The sequence below is a fragment of the Lolium rigidum genome, chromosome 4 (assembly GCF_022539505.1).
Source record: "Lolium rigidum isolate FL_2022 chromosome 4, APGP_CSIRO_Lrig_0.1, whole genome shotgun sequence".
Lineage (NCBI taxonomy): Eukaryota > Viridiplantae > Streptophyta > Magnoliopsida > Poales > Poaceae > Lolium > Lolium rigidum.
In genome coordinates, this window is record NC_061511.1 from 8,103,730 (window position 1) to 8,123,789 (window position 20,060).

At 43.6% G+C, this 20,060-nt stretch overlaps 1 protein-coding gene and 1 pseudogene across 1 annotated transcript; one reads left to right on the forward strand and one right to left on the reverse strand.

The window, feature by feature from the left end:
• Positions 1-3,576: 3,576 nt before the first annotated feature.
• LOC124705796 lies at positions 3,577-4,715 on the forward strand (annotated as a pseudogene).
• Positions 4,716-18,201: 13,486 nt separating this feature from the next.
• LOC124649107 (UDP-glycosyltransferase 73E1-like) lies at positions 18,202-19,698 on the reverse strand. The gene has a single exon (XM_047188780.1). The coding sequence runs from the start codon at positions 19,696-19,698 to the stop codon at positions 18,265-18,267; it is 1,434 nt and encodes a 477-aa protein (XP_047044736.1). The 3' UTR covers positions 18,202-18,264.
• Between the last annotated feature and the right edge of the window lie 362 nt (positions 19,699-20,060).

Below are 20,060 nucleotides of genomic sequence, written 5' to 3' on the forward strand. Positions count from 1 at the left end.
CCACCCGCCGCCAATGCGGCCCGGGGGCGGCCCGCCGCCGCCCACTGTAGCTGCCGTGAGCGCCGCCACCATTCGCGGTGCACGAGACGCAAATTTCGTGCACACGCTCTACGGCGCGGAGAGCGGCTGACCCTGGCCGTGGTGCCAGGTGAATCTTTTCCCCAAACATTGCTCCTATTCTCTCTGCTAGCTACCTGATGTGATTTTTGAACATGATGTGTGCAGGTCTGAGGAAGAAGAGAAGAAGTATCAAGACACCAAGGTAATATTAATCATCCATGTTTTATACTCCCGTGTTTTATACTGTTGTCCTTCGGATAGTGTTGTGTTTTATACTGCTGATATATAAAGTGTGATCGTACCAAAGTAAAAAAGATGTAATATTAGGTATGACTAATCATTTGTTTTGGAAATGGAATTGCAGAAGAATGCTTTTTAGCTTTTATATATAACATAATTTAGTTCAGCCTCTGTATTTCTCCTGATGTAGCAGTAATATGTGTTCATGAGGGTGTCGGTGTTTAAATAAAGTTGCAGTATTTGATAACAAAAATAAAGCGAGTATACATGTTCTGGTTCGAGTCATCTCTGGTTTGAGTATTTGATCTCAAAAATGGTTTGTGTTATTACTATAACCAACTCATTGGATCATAGGATTTAATGCATTTCACATGCAATTCTGCAACTGCTCTCGTATATAGGATCCGAAGGCAGCGAGAATTAATGAAAAGAAAACTACTGTTCCAGCTCATTAGCTCTACAACTACTGATTAAGCATCTCCAGATTCAAGAGGATAGGTATGGCTTGATTGTCATTGTCTGCTTTCTTTGTGCCCCTCCCCTCTTACAGAGATATGTGTTCTTGAATTTGTAGTACCCATGTCTATGTGAGTTAGTTATGAAGTCAAAAACTAATTCTTTTGTGCACCCATGAGCTACTTATAAGGTGATATAGGATTCTTCTTACAATTGTATTAACTTTCCGCTATTCTTGTCCTCCTATTTAATTTGCTCCGCAACTGCTCTTTATTTTGTCCTATTATACAAATTTGTGTAATAACATCCTTTCATGCATGTCCTAATATAATCCACCACTTTTTATGGAACTCTTTCTGGATTCAATGCTGTTCTGGCGTATCAGCAAATTATCCATCTAAGAAAGCTTCTTTTGCTAATGTCTGAAATTAGAATGATACTTCTAATTTCCTACTGTGTAGGGCTTTGAAGGTATCATTTTGTGGTATTGATGATAATCCACTGCATTACAATGAATCTGTGTTGTAGAAGATTTAGCTGATCTGGTTATGTACATTTCGAACAAGGATTTGAAGAGGTTGCACATGTTCTGTTTCAGGTACTTATAGCAAATCTGCACTACCGTCTAAAGTCTACACTTCGATACTTTCACTAAGGCATTACCTGTTTTCTATCTCTTTAGCAGAACTGAAGCTTTCATCACCAGAAATGTGTCCTCTCTTATGTTTTTTTTTACTTTGTGTAGGAATCAATCAAAATATTTTGTAGAGCACTTGTTATGTCTTGACAAAAAGAACATTCGCATTTCAGTTTGGTTGACTAGCTTCTTTAGGAGGCTCTGAAGGGAAGGCAATAGACCTTGATGATACTAAATTTCATCATTACGCCATCAAGTATGTTACAACAGAACTTGAGCATATCCATTGTCCACTCTGCTATAAGTTGTGTGCTAGGCTAGATCGTATATTTTTTGGGTGGTGTTCTAACTTCGTTGGATATGGTGGTTGATCGCATCATTGAGGCAGAGGTGATTAAGTGGTCTCCCGATAGTATAAAGATTTGTTAGTAACCCGAGGCAGAGTTTTGTTGTCAAAGAGTTTTGCAGAGTTACAATCTATAAGGGATTCAACACATGGTTTCGAGTGATCCATGTTGTGTACGATAATTACTTGATGAGTAATGTAATTGTTGTGTAATAATACAATCAGACTATTAGATATTGCCAGCATTTTCTTGCCATTTGGCGGTTCAAAGAATTGATATTAGGGTAGTAGGTGATAATAAGACTTTTCAATAATCTACAAGTTAAATATGTATTTAATAAAGGGTCATTGGTGTAGAGGATGGGGCTTCCCCATTTTTTTTAATATGTGATTATGCATAAGAAAAATTCATCGGTCTATTTTTTTGTTGTAATTCGGCTGAATGATTCTTCCAAGAAAGATGAGATGGAAAAGAAGCATCATGGACTAACCTAGAGAATCGATTGTACAATTTGTTCTCTGCTTCTTAGTGATGATCCTTGTGTATTTTCATTGAAATAAATAGCACTACATATGTACTTATTTAGTGTGTTGACCTAGAAAAAAATCAGGCTGCTTTATTATACAATTTATTTCTAATTGCTATGAACAAATGGTTGGATGCACAAAAAATAATTGTTGCATTATACATGTATTATTTTTATATTATCTTTATATATTATTACTTGAAATGTTGACTTTTCCTTAAAAAATGATGCTTATACGGCACTAAGGGCTTGCGAGAGGCCGACTAAATTCTTAGACAATTAAATAAACATCAGACTATTAAAATTTATGATTACTGACCTGTTTCGCTTTTGCCTCGGCGCCGGGGCGAATTCTCTTACGTGATCCTTTCTTAGATGTGCTGGAAAGTTCTAAAGGACTTTTAGTGAGGTTACCGGAATTCTTGATGCATTAGATAAATCAAAGGAGATACGGTGCCACCAAAGAATGCACATATGTAAATATGCGGGCAATTCAAAGCAGACACATAGCAGCATGTTTCACAAGTTATCAACATTCATTGGAAAATACAAATTACTCCTATGTTCATTTAACATAGTATATACTAAGAGTCTCTATATTTTAATAGACATGGCATGATGATGTATAGTGATCTTGGTATGCAAGTATGATCAAGACCACTTGGTCTGGCCTGTGCCCATTTGTTCTTTGATTCTTATTGAAGGAAATGACACTACTTCAATTGTACTTAATGTATGTGTTGATGGCACCCTAAAAAATATGATATTTATACACATTTATTTCTCTTTGCTATGAACAAATGGTTGGATGCAACAAATGTTGCTCCTGTGTTGTACATGTGTTAGACAATTGCTTAAAAGTTTTTATTTTCTTTTAAAAGGATTGCCTATATAGGCTTAAGGGCCCTCAAAGACATATGAATTCTTGGAAAACTAAACAGACATCAGCCGACTAAAACTTATGTTTTTATTTTCTTCAAAAAAGATTGCCTATATAGGTTTAAGGGCTCTCAAAGACCTACCGAATTCTTGGAGAACTAAAGAAACATCAGCAACATAAAACATATGGTTACAGTACTGTCTTGCATTTGCCTGTGCGCCGGGGCGCACCGGGTCATCTAGTGAGATGAAATACTCCTTCACGGCTACGCAGGAGCTAGCCCCATTCCACACAGTACAGCTTCGTGCACGCACCGTACCTTTGTACCCGTCTGCTTAAATAAATAAAGCACCACGTGAGTACTATATATATCACCTAGTTCCACTGAGCAATGCAAACCAAAACGTACTCACTATTACAAGCGAAAGCAATTCAGAGGAGAGCCTGATCAAAGATGGGCATCCCGAGGGCTTCGCTCCTTGCCATCCTCGGCTGCCTCTGCTTCTTTAGTCCTGTCCTCGGAGCTCGAGAGCTTAACGATGACTTGTCCATGGTCGCAAGGCACGAGAGTTGGATGGTGCAGTACGGCCGCGTGTACAAGGATGCTGCTGAGAAGGCACGAGAGGTTCGAGATATTCAAGGCTAATACTCGATTCATCGAATCGTTCAACGCTGAGGGCCGCAAGTTCTGGCTCAACATCAACCAATTTGCGGACCTTAGCAATGATGAGTTTAAGGCAACCAAGACTAACAAGGGGTTTATTTCAAACAAGGGGAAGGTTCCTACAGGGTTTAGGTATGAAAATATGAGCCTTGATGCACTGCCAACAACGGTGGACTGGAGGACAAAGGGTGCGGTAACTCCCGTCAAAGATCAAGGCCAGTGTGGTAAGTACATTTAGGCTACAAGTGAGTTAGATATGAATCTTCTACATGAGAATGGTGTTAATAATTGTATATATCACAACAAAATTATTTGCAGGTTGTTGCTGGGCTTTTTCGCTGTTGCTGCAAGCGAGGGCATTGTCAAGATAAGTACCGAGCACTCTTATCTCGCTCTCGGAGCAAGAATTGGTGGATTGTGATGTCCACGGGGAGGACCAGGGCTGCGAGGGTGGTCTCATGGATGATGCATTCAAGTTCATTATCAAGAATGGTGGCCTCACTAAGGAGTCCAGCTATCCATATTCCGCAGCGGATGGCAAGTGCAAGAGTGGATCTAGCAGTGCTGCAACTATTAAGAGCTATGAGGATGTGCCTACCAATGATGAGGGTGCCCTCATGAAGGCGGTGGCAAGCCAACCCGTGTCGGTAGCCGTGGATGGAGGCGACATGACATTCCAATTCTACTCCGGTGGCGTGATGACTGGTTCTTGTGGTACTGATTTGGACCATGGGATTGCAGCCATAGGGTATGGAACGACAACTGATGGTACAAAGTATTGGTTGCTGAAAAATTCTTGGGGCACAACATGGGGCGAGAATGGATTTTTAAGAATGGAAAAGGACATTGCTGACAAGAAGGGCATGTGCGGCCTTGCCATGGAGCCCTCCTACCCTACAGCTTAGTGAGACCACAAAATGCTACATATTCACACACATACATGAGATTGAATAAATGCATGTCTTTTCTTCTAGTGTTGTATATATGTCCATATGTAAATGCTTGTAAATTGTTTTACGCGAACTTATTATATGTATCTACACTTTTTATATACAACTGATGAGTCATGTTATGTTGAATGTAGTAGATGAAAGATATATTTGTGGTAGATGAGAAATTCCAAAAAAAGTATTTGTTGGATGTAAACATTATGAAGTAAATCTTGTTATCCTTGTATGCATAAGGAACTTCGGAAAAACTTGTGTTACCGAAGTAGTATCTTACACACAAATGATTGGAAACATAGATAAATAGCTACGAGACAATTCCTAAAAAATGTTAGTTCTCTGGTGGTTCATAAAGTTATTTGCTTGTCGAGAGAGAAAATTATCGGAAAGACTATCTTAAATATAAAACCATAATTAAATATCAAGTATACATGATATACATTATATTTTGTTCGTAACAAGTATACAACTAGCCCAATCAACACAATTGTAGAGGGCGGTATGCTTCTTTATCCAAAAGTTATACATTCATATTGTTATTACTTAAGTTCAAACTATGGATTCCTACTCTCAAGTAAGATCCAACCTTTTATGTTTAGAAAAGGAATGTGTAATGACACAGGTAACCTGACAACTGCTAAATTGGTCACTGTGATCGAACCACCATCTGATTATTCACTTGTTATTGATTAGAAATTTGAGCCAACATATTTATCGGTGATAAATTAAAAGGGTCAAGCACTTAAAGTTGACAAAAAAAGTGTACAAAATGCAAGGGTAAAATGAGGCATATTTAGGCAGCGCATTTAGCCTCGTCCGCTTCAATTCTAAAAGTGGTTTAACATGCAAGGTTAATAAATGTCAATTCCATTCTAATGTTTGTTTATATCTATCAAGATGTTGATCTAATGACGATCTTCGGTAATGATTTTCTTTTAAATTTTTATTTGTCTTATCCAAAACAAGTCTAAAGGATCGAGAGATCTCATAACCAAGTCAAGATAGAGATGTAGATATCATCGAATTTAGATGGTGTAAGTTTTTGGCACAATTTTCTCCGGCAACGGCACGAGAAAATACGCAACAAAATTACACGTGTTTTCCACCTAGTTGGCACTCAAAGTGCAAGGTGATGCAGTAAGGGTGATTTTCCACACGAGGGTTACTCGAGGGTTTATATCGAACTCAGGGAATGAAGTGGTTCCATCTTCCTATCCCTTTCTAGCAACCTGTAATGTAAAAGAAAAAGGTTAAGGTTTGTGTCCTCAACTCCAGCAAAGTATTTGTCATGCACAACTATGTGAAGCAATACGAAACAAAGTAAAATATAACAAGTATGTAAAGTATTTTTGTATTTTCGTATTTAATAAGTACTGAAAATAAAAGTGCAAGTAGACCAAGTTTATAGTTTAAAATGGACAGAGGTTTATGGTTTCACTTGATCTCTCATAAACATGGTTGTATGAATAAAGCACTCAATAACAAGCAACAAGTGATAGAAAGCAATAATGTGTTTTTGATAAACATTCTCAAACATTTATATGAGGGTCACATCCTATCATAGAGATGATGCAAAAACATCTCACTAATACTCCCTTTATAGGAAAACTTTTCAAACCAAGATTAAGAATTAACAGACTATTGCCTTAAGAACTTTGAAATGAAGTGGATTACATATTGCCATCTTGAATGAACAAGGCCACCTAGATTGTCTACATAATCTTTTATCCATATTGAGTTAACCAATGTAAAGGTAAAAACCTTAATAGCATTCACTTACACACGCATATTACCAAGTTACTCCACACACACACACACGCACACGCACACGCGCGCGCACACACACACACACACACACACACACACACACACACACACACACACACACACACACACATATCATCCATGAACGAGGTTGCAATACATGCATCTATCAATTCATCAAGCACAAAAAAATCATTGCACCTCATTACTCCTCTCATAACAAAAGATCCACCAACATTACATATGTGATCACAATCATGTAGGCAGCTCATGTGATTCTTATTAGTGAATATCATAGGGGGAGATTTGATACAAGTTACTTCCACAAACCCATAGTCTAGGGGTAGGCTACTCCCTCTTAATCATGGTGGTGGCGGTGATGGTGTTGATGAAGGTGGATGTGTATTTATCTATTGATGATTGCCTCCTCCCAACTTCACTATCGTAGTCATATTTATAGTCAGCTTTAGGGCAAAACTAATCGTATGGTGTTGAAGCCGAGGCAAAAGATTGCACAAGGGTCAAGGTGGTCCCATGGCGCGGCCAGGGGTGGGCCATGCGCCCTATATCCTGGCCAACGTGCCTCATGGTTCATCTCGTTCACTCATATATTGCTAAATCTTTAAAAACCCGACGTGGAAAAAGTGCTAGCTCCGTTTGATGTCTGCGGAGTCCCTGAAAGTCAAAATAAGAAAAACATGTTTTCCTGTGTATGATAGGGTAAAGAATGAATGAAAGGAAATTTTGTTGCAAATCCCCATAAATCAATGTAAAACAATTAAGGAATCTCACATAGCATCAAATATTATATAATATCATAACAATATCACCAAAGTTCATGGATACATTTTCAATGTATCACCGCACTAACTTCCGACGTAGATTGGGGGCGTGTATGAGTCTATTTTCGGGGGAGGGGGGAGTAGACTTACCAGGACGGGAGCGCTGGTTAAGATGCTCCACATGTCACTTTCAGTGCAGAAAGTGGCTAGCATGCGATCACATTATTCCTGGATGGATCATGTGTTGGGGAACACATATAGAAAACAAGAAAATTCCTACGAAAAAATAAAGATCATATGCGAGAGGGATGTAACAGATCATACCCTCGTAGATCGAACTAGTGGAAGTTGTCGATGACAAAGGTTGATGAAGACCTCCATGGTATCCACATGTACGGGAGAAGCTTCACCGCTTTGGCGTTTGATCAAGCACACCGTCGAAGCGGGAAACGTGTCAATGAAGATCCGCCAACGCTTCTGCAATCACCACCTAGATTGGATCTAGATGGTGGGTAGAGATCTGGCAGCAATTCTGCGTCCAAGAGAGAGAGAGAGAGAGAGAGAGAGAGAGAGAGAGAGAGAGAGAGAGAGAGAGGAGCACCTACGGTTTTTCTGAAACTAGGAGAACCTAGGGTTGTCATGCCCTAGGGTTGTGGTCGACATTGAGGAGGCGACGACGGCACAAGGGTGATGGTGGTGGCGCACAAGGCGGCGATGCGACTAGGGTTTTTGGTGCAGGAAGTGTCGGCCAAGGAGGGGAGCAAGGGATGCGACTTGGATGTCCTTGGGGCTCCCCTTGTCCTCATTTTATAGGTGTAAAAGGCCGTTGGGTCGGCCAAAGACCTTCCCCCAAGTTTGAGGGAGTTCCGGTAGGATGTCGTCCACTAAAACCTATTAGAATTAGGACTCTTTTGCAAATTTCAAATTTGCCTTAGGAGGAAACTCCTTGCCCCTCAAGGAAACATGGATACATCTATTATGGAACCCTGCAGACTTCCTTAGACAGCTCGTTCTATCTCGTACACTTCTGGAACCTTCCAGTATATTCCGGACCCTTCAGGTCCTTCCAAAACCTTCCATATATGACCAAAACCGTTCCAGACACTCCCGGGACCATTCAGAACACTTATGGGATCATTCGAGACCTCACAGAACCATTATGAGACCATCCAAGTGTAGGACAACGTTGCATAGAAAACAAAAATTTTCCTACCGCGAACACGCAATCCAAGCCAAGATGCAATCTAGAAGACGGTAGCAACGAGGGGATATCGAGTCTCACCCTTGAAGAGATTCCAAAGCCTACAAGATGAGGCTCTTGTTGCTGTGGTAGACGTTCACTTGCCGCTTGCAAAAGCGCGTAGAAGATCTTGATCACGATCGGTTCCGGCGCCACGAACGGGCAGCACCTCCGTACTCGGTCACACGTTCGGTTGTTGATGAAGACGACGTCCACCTCCCGTTCCGGCGGGCAGCGGAAGTAGTAGCTCCTCTTGAATCCGATAGCACGACGGCGTGGTGTCGGTGGCGGTGGAGAACTCCGGCGGAGCTTCGCTAAAGCACGCGGGAGCTATGGAGGAGAGGGGGCGGCTAGGGTTTGGGAGGGGGTGGCCGGCCACTCAAAGGGGGCGGCCAGGTTGTGGTCTTGGGGTGGCCGGCCCCTCCCTTGGCCCCTCATTATATAGGTGGATCCCCAAGAGTTGGTCTCCAAGTCTTCGAATAAGACCCGAACCAAAACCTTCCAAAAGGAGGGGAAACCTAGCCAAGCTAGGACTCCCACCAAAGGTGGGAGTTCCACCTCCCATATGGGGGGTGGCCGGCCCCTAAGGGGGAGTCCACTTGGGACTCCTCCCCCACTAGGGTTGGCCGGCCATGGAGGTGGAGTCCCATGTGGACTCCACCTTCCTTGGTGGTTTCTTCCGGACTTTTCTAGAACCTTCTAGAACCTTCCATAGAACCTTCCGTGACATTTTAATTCACATAAAATGACATCCTATATATGAATCTTATTCTCCGGACCATTCCGGAACTCCTCGTGATGTCCGGGATCTCATCCGGGACTCCGAACAAATATTCTAACTCCATTCCATATTCAAGTACTACCATTTCAACATCCAACTTTAAGTGTGTCACCCTACGGTTCGTGAACTATGCGGACATGGTTGAGTACTCACTCCGACCAATAACCAATAGCGGGATCTGGAGATCCATAATGGCTCCCACATATTCAACGATGACTTTAGTGATCGAATGAACCATTCACATACAATACCAATTCCCTTTGTCTCGCGATATTTTACTTGTCCGAGGTTTGATCTTCGGTATCACTCTATACCTTGTTCAACCTCGTCTCTCGACAAGTACTCTTTACTCGTACCGTGATATGTGGTCTCCTATGAACTTATTCATATGCTTGCAAGACATTAGACGACATTCCACCGAGAGGGCCCAGAGTATATCTATCCGTCATCGGGATGGACAAATCCCACTGTTGATCCATATGCCTCAACTCATACTTTCCGGATACTTAATCCCACCTTTATAACCACCCATTTACGCGAGTGGCGTTTGGTGTAATCAAAGTACCTTTCCGGTATAAGTGATTTACATGATCTCATGGTCATAAGGACTAGGTAACTATGTATCGAAAGCTTATAGCAAATAACTTAATGACGAGATCTTATGCTACGCTTAATTTGGGTGTATCCATTACATCATTCATACAATGATATAACCTTGTTATTAATAACATCCAATGTTCATGATTATGAAACTAATCATCCATTAATCAACAAGCTAGTTAAGAGGCATACTAGGGACTCTTTGTTGTTTACATATCACACATGTATCAATGTTTCGGTTAATACAATTATAGCATGGTATATAAACATTTATCATAAACATAAAGATATATATAATAACCACTTTTATTATTGCCTCTTGGGCATATCTCCAACAGATCTCCCACTTGCACTAGAGTCAATAATCTAGATTACATTGTAAGGAACCTAACACCCATGGCATTCTGGTGTTGGTCATGCTTTGCCCTAGGGAGAGCTTTAGTCAACGGATCTGCTACATTCGGATCGGTGTGTACTTTGCAAATCTTTACTTCTCCATCTTCGATGTACTCGCGAATCGAGTGGTAACGCAGCTTGATATGCTTTAGCCTCTTGTGTGACCTTGGTTCTTGTGCATTGGCGATGGCACCCATGTTGTCACAGTATATGACTAGTGGGTTCAATGCACTAGGAACCACACCGAGCTCTACAATGAACCTCTTCATCCATACCGCTTCGATGAAGCCTGCGAAGCCGCTATGTACTCCGATTCTGTTGAAGACTTCGCCACCGTGCACTCGCTTCGAGCTTGCCCAGCCTTACTGCAACACCATTCAATATAAACACGTACCCGGACCGTGACTTAGAGTCATCGGGATCGGTGTTCCAACTTGCATCGGTGTAACTTGTTACAACGAGCTCTTGGTCACCTCCATAACAAAGAAACATATCCTTAGTTCTTTTCAAGTACTTCGGGATATTCTTGACCGCTGTCCGAGTGCTCCATTCCTGGATCACTTTGATATCCGCTAGTCAAACTAACGAGAATGCGCTATATCCGGTCTTGTACATAGCATGGCATACATAATAGAGCCTACTGCCGAAGCATAGGGGATCTGATTCATCCTTTCTCTTTCTTCGCCGTAGCTGGTCCTTGAGTCTTACTCAAGACCTTGCCCGGTAACATAGGTAAAAACCCTTTCTTACTTTCGTCCATTCTAAACTTCTTTAGAATCTTGTCCAGGTATGTACTCGTGATAGCCCTATTAGGCGTCTTGATCTATCTCTATAAATCTTGATGCCTAATATATATGATGCTTCACCAAGGTCTTTCATTGAAAAACTATTATTCAAATAACCTTTTACATCGCTTAATAGTTCTATATCATTCCCAATCAATAATATGTCATCTACATATAATATCGGGAATGCTACGGAGCTCCCACTCACTTTCTTGTAAATACAGGCCTCTCCATGACACTTTGTATAAACCCGAAGTCTTTGATTACCTTATCAAAGCGTCGGTTCAAACTTCTTGATGCTTGCTTCGAGTCCATAGATTGAACGCTGAAGTTTGCATACTTTGTCAGCATTTTTAGGATCGACAAAACCTTTGGGTTGTACCATATAAAACTCTTCCTCAATGTCTCCATTAAGGAACGTCGTTTTGACATCCATCTGCCAAATCTCATAATCGAAAAATGCAGCTATTGCTAACAAAATCCTCACAGATTTTAGCTTCGCTACGGGTGAGAAAGTCTCATCGTAGTCAACTCCTTGAATTTGTCGGAAACCCTTTGCGACAAGTCGAGCTTTATAGACGAGTAATATTACCATCAGCATCTGTTTTTCTCTTGAAGATCCATTTATTCTCGACAGACCTTTCGGCTATCGAGTAAGTCTACCAAAGTCCATACTTTGTTATCATACATGGATCCCATTTCGGATTTCATGGCTTCTTGCCATTTGTTGGAATACTGGGCTCATCATCGCTTCTTCATACGTCGCGGGGTCCTCATCATTGTTATCCACAATCATGACATTTAGACAAGGATCATACCAATCGGGAGTGGCACGTTCCCTTGTCGATCCGCAAGGTTCGGTAGTTTTCTCGTTCGAAGTTTCATGATCATTATCATTAGCTTCCTCTCGTTGCCGGTGTAGGCGGTACAGTACAACTTCCGGTATTGCGCTACTCTGATCAACGAGTATAGATTCATTAATCTCATCGAGTTCTACTTTTCTTCCAGTCACTTCTTTAGTGAGAAATTCTTTCTCAAGAAAGGTTCCGTTCTTAGCAACAAAGATTTTGCCTTCGGATCTGTGATAGAAAGTGTACCCTATAGTTTCCTTAGGGTATCCTATGAAGATGCATTTCTCCGCTTTGGGTTCTAGCTTGTCCGGTTGTAACTTTTTTACATAGGCTTCGCAACCCCAAACTTTAAGGAACGATAGCTTAGGTTTCTTATTAAACCATAATTCATACGGTGTCGTTTCTACGGATTTTGATGGTGCTCTATTTAAAGTGAATGCGGCTGTCTCTAATGCATAACTCCAAAATGATAACGGCAAATCAGTAAGAGACATCATAGAACGAACCATATCTAAGAGAGTTCGATTACGACGTTCGGACACACCGTTTCGTTGTGGTGTTCCCGGCGGTGTCAATTGTGAAAGTATTCCGCATTTCTTTAAATGCATGCCAAACTCATAACTCAGATATTCACCTCCACGATCAGATTGTAGAAATTTGATCTTCTTGTTACGTTGATTTTCTACTTCACTTTGGAATTCCTTAAACTTCTCGAAAGTTTCGGATTTATGTTTCATGAAATAGATATACCCATATCTACTCAGATCATCTGTGAAGGTTAGAACATAACGATAACCACCGCGCGATGCTACACTCATTGGTCCGCACACATCGGTATGTATGATTTCCAATAAGTTAGTAGCTCGCTCCATCATACCAGAAAATGGAGTCTTAGTCATTTTTCCCATTAGACATGCTTCGCATCTATCAAGTGACTCAAAGTCAAGTGATTCAAGTAATCCATCGGTATGGAGTTTCTTCATGCGTTTCACTCCAATATGACCAAGACGACGAGTGCCACATATAAGTAGAATTATCATTCAATTTAATTCGCTTAGCATCAATGTTATGTATATGCGTATCACTACTATCGAGATCTAACAGAAATAAGCCATTCTTTTGTGGTGCTCGACCATAAAAGATATTATTCATAAAAATAGAACAACCATTATTCTCAGACTTGAATGAATAACCATCTTGCATTAAACAAGATCCAGATATAATGTTCATGCTTAACGCAGGTACATAATAACAATTATTTAGGCTTAAAACTAATCCCGAAGGTAGATGTAGAGGAAGTGTGCCGACTGCGATCACATTGACCTTGGATCCGTTTCCAACGCGCATCGTCACTTCATCCTTCAGCGAGTTGTCGTTTATTCTTTAGTTCCTGTTTCGAGTTACAAATATGAGCAACCGAACCAAGTATCAAATACCCAGGTACTAGAACGAGAACCAGTGAAATGAACATCTATAACATGCATATCAGATATACCTTCTTTCTTCTTCTTGACAAGGCCGCTCTTCGGATCAGCCGGATACTTGGAGCAATTACGCTTCCAGGTGTCCCTTCTCCTTGCGGTAATAGCACTCAAGCATCGGGCTTAGGGCCGTTCTTAGGTTTCATAGGAGGCGTGGCAGCTTTCTTGCCACCCTTCTTGAATTTTCCCTTAGACTTGCCCTGTTTCTTGAAGCTGGTGGTCTTGTTGACCATCAACACTTGGTGCTCTTTCTTGATCTCAATCTCAGCAGCTTTTAGCATGCCAAAGAGTTCGGGTAACTCCTTGTTCATGTTCTGCATATTGTAGTTCATCACAAAGTTCTTGTAACTTGGTGGCGGTGATTGAAGGACACGATTAATCCCCGATCCGTTAGGAATCACTATTCCCAAGTCACTGAGTTTCTTCGCATGCCCGGTCATGGCGAGCATGTGCTCACTAATGGAGCTGCCTTCTTCCATCATACAGCTGAAGAATGTTTCGATGCTTCATAGCATTCCACGGCCGCATGAGTCTCAAAAATAGCTTTAAGCTCATTCATCAACTCATGAGGATCGTGGTGCTCAAAACGTTTTTGAAGATCGGATTCCGGACCGCACGGGATGGCACACTCTGAACTTGAGAGTACCGAGTTTTCCGAGTCTCGTAAACAGCTTTTACTTCATCGGTTTCAGTTTCTGCAGGAGGGTCACCTAGCGGTGCATCAAGCACATATTGCAAATTTCCGCCAGAGAGGAAGATCCTCACATGACGGAACCAGTCGGTGAAGTTGCTACCGTTGCTCTTAAGCTTTTCTTTCTCTAGGAACTGGTTAAAATTGATTGGGGACGCCATCTCTACAACATATATTTGCAATAGTTTAGACTAAGTTTATGATAAAATGAGTTCAAATTTTAATTCAACAAAATTAAAAATCTAGGTGAACTCCCACTCAAAAACAATATCCCTCGCATTGTCTTAGTGATCACACGAACCAAATCTACCGCACCTAAACCCGATCATCATGAGAAAAGGTGTGATTTCAATGGCGAACACTCAAAGTGTTCATCATATCAATCATATGATTCATGCTCTACCTTTCGGTATCATGTGTTCCGAGACCATGTCTGTACATGCTAGGCTCGTCAAGGCCACCTTAGTATCCGCATGTGCAAAACTGTCTTGCACCCGTTGTATGTACTTATTGAATCTATCACACCCGATCATCACGAGATGCTTCCAAACGACAAGACTTGATAACGGTGCTACTAAGGATGAACACTTTATTATCTTGAGATTTTAGTGAGGGATCATCTTATAATGCTACCGTCGCGATCTAAGCAAAATAAGATGCATAAAAGGATTAACATCACATGCGGTTCATATGTGATATGATATGGCCCTTTTGTCTTTGCGCCTTTGATCTTCATCTCCAAAGCACGGACATGATCTCCATCATCTTCGGGCATGATCTCCATCATCGTCGGCGTAGCGTCAAGGTCAATGGCGCCGTCTCCATGATTGTCCTCCATGTAGCAACTATTACAACTACTTTGAAATACTACTCAACATGAAATTTAAAGACAACCATAAGGCTCCTGCCGGTTGCCACAATACAATAATGATCATCTCATACATATCCATCATCATATTATGGCCATATCACATCACCAAACCCTGCAAAAACAAGTTAGACGCTCTCTAATTTGGTTTGCATATTTTACGTGGTTTAGGGTTTTCGATATAGATCTAATCTACCTACGAACATGAACCACAACGTTGATACTAATGTTGTCAATAGAAGAGTAAATTGAATCTTTACTATAGTAGGAGAGATAGACACCCGCAAAGCCTCTTATGCAATACAAGCTGCATGTCGAACGAGGAACAAGTCTCATGAACGCGGTCATGTAAAGTTAGTCCGAGCCGCTTCATCCCACTATGCCATAAAGATGCAAAGTACTCAACTAAAGATAACAAGAGCATCAACGCCCACAAAACAATTGTGTTCTACTCGTGCAACCATCTATGCATAGACACGGCTCTGATACCACTGTAGGACAACGTTGCATAGAAAACAAAAATTTTCCTACCGCGAACACGCAATCCAAGCCAAGATGCAATCTAGAAGACGGTAGCAACGAGGGGATATCGAGTCTCACCCTTGAAGAGATTCCAAAGCCTACCAGATGAGGCTCTTGTTGCTGCGGTAGACGTTCACTTGCCGCTTGCAAAAGCACGTAGAAGATCTTGATCACGATCGGTTCCGGCGCCACGAACGGGCAGCACCTCCGTACTCGGTCACACGTTCGGTTGTTGATGAAGACGACGTCCACCTCCCGTTCCAGCGGGCAGCGGAAGTAGTAGCTCCTCTTGAATCCGACAGCACGACGGCGTGGTGTCGGTGGCGGTGGAGAACTCCGGCGGAGCTTCGCTATAGCACGCGGGAGCTATGGAGGAGAGGGGGGCGGCTAGGGTTTGGGAGGGGGTGGCCGGCCACTCAAGGGGGCGGCCAGGTTGTGGTCTTGGGGTGGCCGGCCCCCTCCCTTGGCCCCTCATTATATAGGTGGATCCCCAAGAGTTGGTCTCCAAGTCTTCGAATAAGACCCGAACCAAAACCTTCCAAAAGGAGGGGAAACCTAGCCAAGCTAGGACTCCCACCAAAGGTGGGAGTTCCACCTCCCATATGGGGGGGTGGCCGGCCCCTAAGGGGGAGTCCACTTGGGACTCCTCCCCCACTAGGGTTGGCCGGCCATGGAGGTGGAGTCCCATGTGGACTCCACCTTCCTTGGTGGTTTCTTCCGGACTTTTCTAGAACCTTCTAGAACCTTCCATAGAACCTTCCGTGACATTTTAATTCACATAAAATGACATCCTATATATGAATCTTATTCTCCGGACCATTCCGGAACTCCTCGTGATGTCCGGGATCTCATCCGGGACTCCGAACAAATATTCGAACTCCATTCCATATTCAAGTACTACCATTTCAACATCCAACTTTAAGTGTGTCACCCTACGGTTCGTGAACTATGCGGACATGGTTGAGTACTCATTCCGACCAATAACCAATAGCGGGATCTGGAGATCCATAATGGCTCCCACATATTCAACGATGACTTTAGTGATCGAATGAACCATTCACATACAATACCAATTCCCTTTGTCTCGCGATATTTTACTTGTCCGAGGTTTGATCTTTGGTATCACTCTATACCTTGTTCAACCTCGTCTCCTGACAAGTACTCTTTACTCGTACCGTGATATGTGGTCTCTTATGAACTTATTCATATGCTTGCAAGACATTAGACGACATTCCACCGAGAGGGCCCAGAGTATATCTATCCGTCATCGGGATGGACAAATCCCACTGTTGATCCATATGCCTCAACTCATACTTTCCGGATACTTAATCCCACCTTTATAACCACCCATTTACGCAGTGGCGTTTGGTGTAATCAAAGTACCTTTCCGGTATAAGTGATTTACATGATCTCATGGTCATAAGGACTAGGTAACTATGTATCGAAAGCTTATAGCAAATAACTTAATGACGAGATCTTATGCTACGCTTAATTTGGGTGTATCCATTACATCATTCATACAATGATATAACCTTGTTATTAATAACATCCAATGTTCATGATTATGAAACTAATCATCCATTAATCAACAAGCTAGTTAAGAGGCATACTAGGGACTCTTTGTTGTTTACATATCACACATGTATCAATGTTTCGGTTAATACAATTATAGCATGGTATATAAACATTTATCATAAACATAAAGATATATATAATAACCACTTTTATTATTGCCTCTTGGGCATATCTCCAACACCAAGACACTCTCGGATTTCATCTCTCTTATTTTCATATAAAACTCACGTTCCTAAATGTTGCTAAACCGTTAAGTGTGTAACCCTATGGGTTCAGATACATGTAGACATGCTCGGAACACCTTCCGCGACAATGATTGATGTTGAGCGCTTGATAACCGCAAGAATCCCCACACATAACATGGAGATCTTTATCGTGTGAACATTCCAATACTCAACATTTTTGAGGTGAACCCCTAGGTTATCCTAGTTACTCGTCATGTTCTCTTTACTCATTTTGTATCATCGATGTTCCTGCGACGTAACAACTTAGTCACATGTCTGGCTAGATGATGACAAACATGATAGATGAGTGGGCCCAGAGCGTATCTCTCCATCGTCGGAGTTATTTTGAGAGTGGGAACTTTCTTCACTGTGAAAACATAAGATTTTTGATCGGGCGATGAGGGCGTTTGTGCATTGTTTCCGTCTTGGAACCGTTGCTTTTGGAAAAGTTGGACTTCTGATGTTGTCTTTGTGGTGTTTCTGTTGCTGCTATAGGACTTGGACACTTTAGGCTTCTTCTTCTTTTTGTTGGTTGTGTTTATCCGTACTACTATTACGATATTACGTTGTTGTAGATTCTTGATTTAATTGGTATCTTCGTAATATTAATATATTCCCTCTATCCAGAAATTTTGGAAAAAAGTTAAGGAGAAGGTAAAAAATTTGACAATAAATGAGAAGGTAACTTATTTTTAAGGAAACAAATAATCTACACTAAAATCTCCAAATAATACTAGTAAGCTAGTACTCCATCCGGTTTATATTAATAGACTACACATGTATCTAGTTTAGACTAGATACATATAAATCTAGATAAAGTAAAGTTCATTAATATAGTACTAAATTTTGGGGCAGCAGAGGAGGCCTCCTGAAGAATGTGTCTTTTAAGCATCCAGAAGAACTCGGCCTAAATTTTGAACCGGCGAGAGCTGTGCTCTTCTCAACAGTTACTGATCCTCCTTTTTCGTGAGCTCGGCAACATGGCGAATCATGTCCCCGATATCCACGTCCGACGACCCTCCTGATGCCATGGCGTCCCTCGCCTTTGTTGCGAGCTCCATGGCCCTGGACCGTATCGCCGCCCCATGATCCATTATCTCGGCCACCGCTTTCTTTACATCCTCCCTCCCGACCTGAAATTTCGACACCTCGGGGTGCATTAGTGGCACCTTAATGCCGGCACGGACGCCTGCGCCGAGCACGTCCACGACGAGTGCCTCGGTGAGGAACTGGTCGGCAAAGTGCGGCCAGGTAAGGAGCGGCACGCCGTGCGAGAGGGATTCCAGCGTTGAGTTCCAGCCGCAGTGCGTCAAGAAACCTCCAACGGAAGGGTGCGACAGGATGGTCATCTGCGGTGCCCACCCGCGGATGACAAGGCCGCGGCCCGCAACACGAGCGTCGAAGCCGGAGTCGAGGCCTTCGGTCTCCTTCGCCACCCAGATGAACGGCCGGTTCGACGCCTCCAGGCCAGCGGCGAGCTCCGCGACCTGCGGCGGGAACAAGCGGGCGATGCTCCCAAAGCTAACGTAGAGCACGGACTGCTGCGGTTTCGTGTCGAGCCACGAGACAACGTGGCCGGCGTCGACGACGGCTGCACCGTTCTTGCCTCTCCCGGCCAGCGTCTCGGCGTCGGAATCAAGGAGGCAGAGCGGCCCGACCGCCCAAACCTTCTTGCCGAGCGCCTCGCCGTACCGCTGGATGAATGCGCCCTCGAAGGCCGCGCACGTGTTGATGACCAGGCCGTCGGCGCTGGCCTCGGCGTCCAGCGTGTCACGCCGGTACCTCTCGAGCCCCGGCAGCTGGAGCAACCCGAGCGAGGTCGCCTTGTTGACCATGGTGCGCACGGGGAAATTCGGCACCTCGAACGGCTCGAGGACGTCGGCCACACGGCCGTGCACGCCATGCTTCTCCACGTTATGCACCGCCAGTAGGAAGAACGCCGACGGGCAGTGGAAGACGAGCCGAGGGACGCCCACCCGCCGCGCGACGTCGGCCGTCCACGGGCTGAACGTGTCGGCGACGAGGCAGTCGGGCAACCGCGGCAGCGCACGGAGGTACGACTCGAGCGGACCGGCGAGCAGCCACACGGCCTCGTAGAAAGGCGCGAAATCGGAGAAGCCCTTGATCATGTCGAGGCTCTCGCAACCCTCGGGCAACCCCACAGCCGGCCCGGAGAGCTGGAGCTCCGCGAAGTCGATGGCGAGCCCCGCTCGGCAGGCGTGCTCCAGGGCGGCCCTGCTGCGCGCCGCGTGGACTGGTGTCAGAACGATGGTGACGCGCGCGCCGCCCAGGCCGGCGAGGAGGCGCGCCATGTCCATCATGGGGATCACGTGGCCTTGGGCAAGGAGCGGCACCAGCACGAAGTGGAGCGGCGCAGCCATGGTCCCTGTACTAGTGCTGCTGGAAAACATGGCTGGCATAAATGTGTGTATCAGTCCGTGGGGTGCACTGAGAATCGAAGAACATCTCCATCGAAGTGAATGTATAGCTCGGCGACAGCAAGAAAAGATCACACAGGCGATGGGGACGTCCGGCTCCGGCGCCCTACCCTAGCGCGACACGAGGTGGCCACGGCTTCGATGCCGCACATGAGTGGACACTGAAAGTCCATAAAGTTTACTACCTTCTAGAAGCCTTGTACCTTGATCACACAGGGACGTAGCCGAACCTTCGCTATCCTGACTTCCAGGTCTCCGACGTGCTACGATCCAAGATGACCTCACCACCACTGTGCAGCATCTAG

Bases quoted from the DNA above. Each gene is read 5' to 3' on its own strand.
- LOC124649107 (XM_047188780.1), bottom strand. From the start codon at position 19,698: ATGGCTGCGCCGCTCCACTTCGTGCTGGTGCCGCTCCTTGCCCAAGGC.